The 8,510-nt window shown below is 40.8% G+C and overlaps 1 protein-coding gene across 1 annotated transcript; it reads right to left on the bottom strand.

Annotated features, from left to right (window-relative positions):
• Positions 1-5,524: 5,524 nt before the first annotated feature.
• Positions 5,525-6,253, bottom strand: LOC124223357 (uncharacterized). Its single transcript, XM_046635207.1, has one exon. The coding sequence runs from the start codon at positions 6,251-6,253 to the stop codon at positions 5,525-5,527; it is 729 nt and encodes a 242-aa protein (XP_046491163.1).
• Between the last annotated feature and the right edge of the window lie 2,257 nt (positions 6,254-8,510).

Here is an 8,510-nt window from a genome sequence, read left to right as displayed (position 1 = left end):
ACGATAAAGGTGATAAAACGGTAGCAGGATGATCAACGATAAAAACGATAGCGGTGAAGGAGGAAGGATCGGTAGCTCAAAACGTAAGAAAAAGAATAGACAGAGGTCGGAGTTCGGCTCGCCGATCTCGTCGCTGCCGTGAGATGATTCTTCTTCCCTTTGATTGGTTGGTTGATCCCCGCCGCAAATAGGCAATCCCCCCGTGGCGAATATTGGTTACGGCGTGGTCATGCGTTTTCGAAGATTACCGCTAGATGTGGCGTAATGTGCTGCTCGCGATTTCGTCATTGACACCAACTCGTACGATTTAATATCTGCTTCAGTTTACTGTCCAGGTTGCCTATCATCGGGGACTTCTTTGACAGAGGCATACACAGGGTGCCTCTCGGTCAGAATTACCGAGTGGAGAGTGACGCCTTACTGTTCACTTTCACCGTCTTTTGTACAGGCAGTAGCCGGCTGCTTATACCCGAGGTCGTGCAGTCAGACGGTTGGCTCAACCGTGGACCATGACCCACACAATTAGTCCTTGCCGACAGAAAGGCTGCGTCGATCCTCAGAACGATGGCTTTATTAATCTGGACGTAGTGGTTTGGGGTCGGTCCAGCACCGAGCCGATAAGTTGGAAGATGGCAGGCTACGGTCTGCCCTTCACGCCATCCTTACGGCATCCGATAGAGCGGGCGGCTGGTTCCTCCTTGAGGAGCGGTGCCCTCGGCCGTCGGGAGGATTTTTATCTCCCTGTTCACCGGCAGTCGAGGCGATACGGAAGGTTCAGGTGGATGCTACCCCAGGTGTTTAGAAGTGCACCAAGGTAGCCAGTATAGTCTGATTAGACCGTCGGTAGGCGAAGTCGTCGAGAGCTGGAAACGGTAGATATCGGTCCCTCGGTGGTTGGGATCGTTGTCGTCCAAGTACCTTATTAGCGTGCGCCGAAGCGCGAAATTCAGAATTTACAAAGAAAGAATTAGTTGCAAGTAGTTATTGCCTATTTTGTATCGAGTTTGGTTGGAGTACCCCGCTGAGGACGCATAAACTAGAAATAATAACGGTTGTGTGCCCTTGTGACGGGCGACTCTGAAACGCCACGTTACAGTACATACAATACTTATCATGTTCTATTCCAAATTATTTCCATATTACATATATTTGACTAGCTCACATCGAAATCATGGATGTGCTAGCTTATTCTTGAAGCAAAAATAAAGTTATTGACATTAAATATCAAGATTCTATTTCAATATCTGTAGCGTATACTTACAAGAATAAGTATAGAGAAAAGGCAACCTTATGGGTACACACAGTCTTTCAATAAAACCTGAAGTTGCATGGATACCTTATAAATGTTTTACTTTTTAAAGCAGTATCAACTACAGCTTTGATATCCAAAATAAAAATATGGGATATAAAATACTTATGGAGGTTGTGGGGTTTGAAAGAGGCAGTGTTGGCAAGCGAATCAATGATCAGCCAAGTCACTGTACCTTCCTATACCCTTATATGTATATTAGTGGGTTTCAGAAAAAATGTACGATTTTCCACTGTGGCATCCCCAAAAAAGTTTGTTTAGGTTGAAAGAAAGATCCTGTCAAAAGATAAGTGTACTGCGTTATGTTTAAGATCGCGCTCGTTTGATTTCTTACTTTTCGTCACATTTTTTTGTATTTATCAGAAAACACACAATAGCACTTCAATTATAATTTTTTTCCTGACATTTATATTAAATCTTAAGATCGCGATCCATTACACGACGATATATCATGCGGAAATCTTATTCTCCCATATCAAAAGTTTATATTAAAATGTAAGTATTTCATGAGGTTGAATTAGATAATGATGAAAAAATCGTCAGATACACTTCTTAAACATCAACCGGACACTACCATGAATTCAAAAAAGCGTTTAAAATTGAAAAATAAATTGAGTGCGATGTTCAACATAATTGTTAAATGCTCATCGTTTGACAGAATCTATCTCTCAACCTGAACAAACATTTCAAGGGATGCCATGGTGGAAAATCACCATTCATGTTTTTCTGAAACACCCTAATGTATATGTATAGCCTGAGTATATGTTATTCACCCTAGGGTGAAGCGGGGAACTGCTCGGTTTTTTCCGACCTTACTCATATTGAATAAAGAGTACGCAAACTTATTTAAAAACTTATTTTGAACACCTACTTATTCTGGTCAGTGGCTACAGACCGTGGTGGGAGATTTCTTTTTTCGTTCTCCGTTTCAAAGCGTTGTTTCGCTTGACGGAACCATTCAGACACGGTTTCTTCGAAGTCTTTGTCTGTACAAGTGTACAACAATCCTACTCCATCTGTTAGATTTAGACAACAGTTAGTGTTTCAATTACTTCTAATCACTGTTGAGAACATATTTTATTTATTGTACACACCTTTAATGGCTGCAATCAGTTTGAGGTTTGTTAATTGAAAATTGGCTTGCAGACCACATCATGAAGCAGTATTCGCAACTTCATTGGTGAATACTTGTCGAAGTAATCTTATTGTATTTGCTTTAGCGCTATTACCACCTATTTAGCCAACAAACTTCACCTGAAAGTTACATTATTATACGTAGGGAATTTAGGATTTTTAGTTTAGGGATTACATAATATGTTATATCCGCTCTCCGCTCTTCTACCTCTTTTAATCATTTACCTAGGTCCCTTACTGTTTCCTTCATCTCCCCACTCTCTGCTTCCCATTGCTCTTACCTTCTAGTCATTTCCCCTTTAATCTTTTCCATTCATTCCCTGAGCCCCCTTCCCTGCCCTTTGACCTCCTCTAACCCTATCTTTAACTACTCCCTAATCAGCCTTAGCATATCCTGTATACTCCCTCCCTCTTCTTTCCCTTCCTCCCCTGCCTTGCCCTTTGGCGACCAGTGAACTTTCCTGCTTCTCCCGAATCCTTTTTCTCTTTCCTCTATCTCATCTGCCACCTCCTTCCCTATTTCCCCTACCTCCTCCCGCTTCCTCTTCCATAAATCTATCACCGTCGTCACCGATCCCAGGCTATGACTCCTATCACTCCCTATCAATGCTGCTGCACCCAGCCTACCTTTCCTTTCCTCCTCCTCTACTCTCTTCGCCCGTCCTTTCTGGCCACCCGCGTTACTCATACTCTTTCGCTCCGCCATCGCCTCCTACCTTATCTGCCTGCCGCCTATCTGTCTCTGCTCTATCCCCCTTCCTACTCCCTGGATGTCACCGTCTATTCTTCTGTATTATCTTTCCCCCCTGCGTCCGCCAGCTCTCGCTGACTACCCTCAAAACTCTCACCCTCTCCTCATTTGTCCGTCCGTTCTGTTCCTGCCTCCCTATTCGCTTCTCCCGTCAGCCCGTCCTGATCTTCCCCGCTCCTTCTCTGCCCTATTTCCTTTTCTCCTCACCTTTGCTATCCTGGTAATTCTCGCCTTTCCACTCACACTCTTTCTCACATCTGCCACTCACATCCAAACTGGAAACTGGAAGCCTGAATCTTCATTACATTAACGGATCGTTGACTAACTGGCTTGTGTTTATTGCTTCCACTTAAACTCTTGACAGTAATGTGTAAATATTCGCAACAGCAATTCGTTTTCAATTCAGTTCATGGAAGTAAGGGAACCTATCATTGACGTAGATCGTAAATTATTCACCGAAATAGCCTTTAAATTTGACATTACAGAGGCTTCATCTCCGGCCTTCTACTGGAGGTTTTCGTTTGGTGATATATGTTTTAATGTCTGTTGTTTTTGGCCACCAACAATGCGTTCTTTCAGGCGTAAGCCACGTACTGGGGACTCCTGACGTCACGGCATCATCCTCGTCGGTAAAATCAGTTTCGTCCAGGAAAGTTACGACAGCGTACGGGAAACTCAATTTCAGATGAAATGACTGGGTAACAAAAATATAAGGTGTAATTATCAATGATGACTTCCGTCAGTCAATATGTTATATCCTAATAATGATCAATAGAAGTCAGGGTGATGATAGAAGAATCAAGTTACCAATTAATTAGGTACATTGAATGAACAATATATTGTGTAAATTACGATACCTCTTCAACTATGCAATTGGATCGTTATACACGCGATGAGGCGGAAGCTAGCAGCCAAACGTGCTGTCGTCGATAAAAATGTGACAATAACGCCAAAAACTCGAAAAAAATAATAAATATCACAGAAAGATTATACTTTTATAGCACTATAGATGCAAATCAGTACCCTGTCGTCCCATTTGGAAGAAATTTAGCACGAACAGTATCCAACCCTGACCGCTAGTTCTAGCTTTATCGTTAGACATGACTCACGAAACTAACGCGATTTCTATTTATACGAAAATAACACACAATATTGATAAAATTTAGCACGTGTCCGGAATTTTTTCAATTTTTTATCGAGTCTCTCTAAGTATGTGGAGTATTAATTCTATGATCAAGCACATGGAGACTAGAGGTGATCAAGCAGTTGCAAGGTTGCATTAGGTTATGAAAACGTATACGTATTTGATATGTAGGTATTGAATAGTAGAAGTAGAAGTGAAAATATAATAACGAATTCAGTCAATTTTACCTGGAAACCTGCTAAACATAAAGATTCAAATGAAATAGATAAATTAAGTATTACATACCTTGCAAACCGCGTAGTAAGGTCCGTGCACGTGGACGGCAGTCGTTCTGAGAGAAGCGTAGTTGCAATGATCAGCGAGCGTGGCTTGGCGCGAGCATGGGCGCGCGCGTCAATGTTGACATCGGAGAAATTCAAACCTCGTGAACCGATGGGCATATCGCACTTTCCCGCTCGTTCATGGGCAATTTCAAACACTTTGATTTAATATCTCTAGCTTCGAGGACAACGAATTCGTATGATTTTTCGTTCAATTTTTTTATACCGACTTCGGAAGAGTAGCAGGGCTTATCAAACAACAATTTGCAATCCAAATATTTTTTTCCATACATATATATTTTCCCCTTTTTCAAAAAAATACTCTTTACAAGTACAACGTTGTTATCACATGGCAAAATACAGTTATTACTTTGTTTTTCATCCAAGAAGAAGTTTTCATACTTCACAGATTTTATTAATCGTCTACCAGCACTATCTTCTCCGGCGCTGGTAAATTGTATTATTGGATAGTCTCTTCGCTCATATTCCATTTTCAGATTACTTTCTTTGTGGGCCCTGTTGATATATTGTTGTAGAGGTTTGTTCGATGTCTTAACTTTCTTCTTAATTTTTTGCATAAAGTTTTCATATTTAAAAGCATTGTATCTGTCAAGCGGGCTTAAAGACTGCACATCATCACTTATATGAACTAGGTTATGAACATTATAAGATACATGTTCTGCACCATACAACCGTGAATAATTTGTCACAAAATAAAACAACAAGCTCCGTGCATAATCCATCAGTGTCAAAGAATATTCTGCGCTAGATAAAATCCGTACAGCCACACTGAGGCTAAGAAAATGATAATATTTGTCTTTATTCAGTGTTTCTTTAAAACTTATCGGGCCAGCATACAGTAAAAGTTATCTTAGCTTTGGTGCTTTGTACCGATTAACCTGTTTTAATGGTCTTGGCTTTCTTGCGAATTCTTTGGGTATTGATGTAACTAATGACATTAAGTGAGCAGTGGCTAACTTCAGTTGTGAATTAGTCATACGAACATTTTTCTTTCCTTTTACCCTAAACTGAAGCAACTTTTTCATAATACCGAGGCACATGAGATGTAGATAATCCAATGGGAACTGGCTAACCATTCGTATTTCTAAATCTGTCCTCAAAGTAGCACCAGTTTCAGGGTATGTCAGCCGGTTCACCTTGAATTCACCTTCTTGCATACATTTGCTACACCCAAAGTATGCATTTTGTCCCTTTGTATCAGTGATGTAGGCTTTTGCCGGTGCATCACATATGAAGACACCAATTCCACATGATATTTTATCGCCTTGTATATCTATGCCCGATCCACAGACTTTTAGAGCATCCTCCACAAAATATTGCAAAAGGTCATTGGAATCCAAAGGCTTCTCATTTCCATGGTATATGCCCACGATACAAGGTTCAGTGTGAAAAGGTGCCTCAACTGCTGTTAAAATTGGCCAAAATTGGCTTCCGGAACTTTTGGTCAGCGGTGGTCCATCAACGTTAATATCGAATTTGATTTCCGATGGAAAATCTTCAGGCATGTAATACTTGAGAACAGATTTGGTTAAAGCGTTGGCTAAACCAAAATGATAATAATTACCTGGTGGCATGCTTGTTATTTTTAAATGCTTAGGTGTTTTTAAAAAGGTCCTGGCATCACATGGCAAATCATGCCCATATTTTCGCAAAATCTTCAACAAATCAGTCAGGTGATTTTGACTAATAGATGATTTAATGGCCTAGTCTTGAAGTTTATTATGTATACCAGGATTATTTTCGTTTAGAATCAAAGGCTTCTCACAATCTTCAGCACACATTGTCGAACAACTACTACTGTTACTTTCATCGGGCTCAGCATTAAAGGCCTCTGTTCTATCTGGACTAGTTTGTTCTGTCGCTTGAAAATTGTTTTGTGAACATTCTGCCTCAAAAGTTATGAGATTGAAATTTGTGTTTTCTGAGATATTTTTCGACAAATTATTTTCAGATCTTCCACTTTCAGGATTTGATTTTACTTCTTTCAGTACATTTTTTAATTTGTTGATTTCTTTTAGGATCAATCGTCTTCGCTGCCTTCACGAAAGAGAACAAATCTCTTTCAGCATCTTGGGCATTTTGTGATATTGTCCTGTGCTGAAAAATAGAATATAAATACGGCTGTTAGAATAATGAGAGGTTGTTCAGATTGAGCCATTGTATAATCTAAAGAAGAAAGTGAGCGCGCACCCCATATAATATGGGCGAAGGTTTTTGCAGTGAAAACTAACTCTTGATTTGAAAAAATACAAGCAATAATTGGTTTGGTCAATAGACGGTGTCTAGATGACTTCACGCTAAAAATGGTGAAACAAGTGAATTGAATGTGAAACATGAACTTTCAGTTTCGAGCCCACTACTAATTAGTTCTAATCGTTGTACCGAATATTGTTCCCAGCTATTGAGCTATCGATAATAATGTGGAAAATCTGACAATAAACTAACAGCGTGGAGCAGTTATTTGGACTTTGAAAAATTCTATGCTGTACAAAGGTTGACTGAAGAACATCCAACTCAAAATCTCTTCTTCAGCTTATACTTGAAAGTTACTTAGAGTTTTCAATAGCTGATTGTTTTATAACTGTTTGATAGCTTCGAAACTTTAAAACTCCTAGGTGAGTGAATATTCTGTAGATTTTGCGTTTTCATACCGATTCACTCATTTTACCGTTGTCTAACCTTGAATGAAATTTAATAAAGTTGACTCCCCTGATTTAATACGTTTAAACTGTATTATGTGTAAGAGGTTATAATGGATGCAGGTATATCACTGAAATGTACAACTAAAATCACTGGTAAAACGCGTGACACTCATATCAACTTGATGCCGCCAGGATACTTTTCACTTATACATCATAGTTTATGTTACCGTGCTGTAGCTTTTGAGGGTACTGCGATAATGATACGCAGAATGTAAATGCCGTAAAACTCGGAACACGTTTCAATTACGCGAACATAGGTTGTTCAGGAAAGTCTCAAGTAAAATTAACGCGGATAGGGGGAATTTAACCGGCGTGCTCGATCGCTCGTCAACTCGGACGTTCGACCAGGCTCGCCGGCCGCTTCTCCCCCCTCCTTTTTTCCCTCTATTGTTCCTGCCTGTGTCGCCCTTGCCATTTCATTCGTCGAATAGCCTTCGAGCCTCTCGGTCTGTTTTCCTCCTGCGATTTGTTCTCTGCTTTGGTATTACTCGAGCAACGGTTTCCACTCGATATTAAAGCACCTTACGACCGCTTGAATATTCGCGTGAACTCGTGTCAACTTTCTGTTCGGCTTCGAATCGGTAACTTCTTCTTTCGTTCGACTTTCTTCTGAGCGGTCAGCTCTTCGGTTATCTTCCGCGCAATCGACAATCCTCGATAGTGTGTAAAACACGCGGCAACGCGCTCTGAGCGGTCAGCTCTTCGGTTATCTTCCGCGCAATCGACAATCCTCGATAGCGTATGAAACACGCGGCAACGCGCTGTGAGCGGTCAGCTCTTCGGCCATCTTCCGCGGAATCAATACGCCTCGTCTGCGTTTCACATCTTCGTTGCTTTCCGGAAAATCTTCTACACTGACTAAAACTCTAGTCAGCCTGCCTACAAGTAAGGTTTCGTGTTCTTTGAGCGCATCTCTCCGAACTAATTCACCCTTCCCCAGATTTTCCTCGGCACAATTTCCAAACATAGGTCATGTCTCAGTGCTATTACTTTCAGAGATGGCACAACAATAGCTGCGTCGAGATATGGATGCGCCGAATTTCGGTTATGGCTGACAGATATAATGCTGATAACAGTGCAATTGCGTCCTCGAATCTGTATAATATTTGTTACGTCGCTGCATATACGT

This window comes from Neodiprion pinetum, chromosome 7, assembly GCF_021155775.2.
Source record: "Neodiprion pinetum isolate iyNeoPine1 chromosome 7, iyNeoPine1.2, whole genome shotgun sequence".
NCBI classification, from domain to species: domain Eukaryota; kingdom Metazoa; phylum Arthropoda; class Insecta; order Hymenoptera; family Diprionidae; genus Neodiprion; species Neodiprion pinetum.
Note: the sequence above shows the minus strand (reverse complement) of the source record. Positions and strands in the feature narration are given on the sequence as shown.

What these genes read in the sequence shown, in the direction of transcription:
- LOC124223357 (XM_046635207.1), bottom strand. Translation starts at nt 6,253, where the DNA reads ATGCCACCAGGTAATTATTATCATTTTGGTTTAGCCAACGCTTTAACC.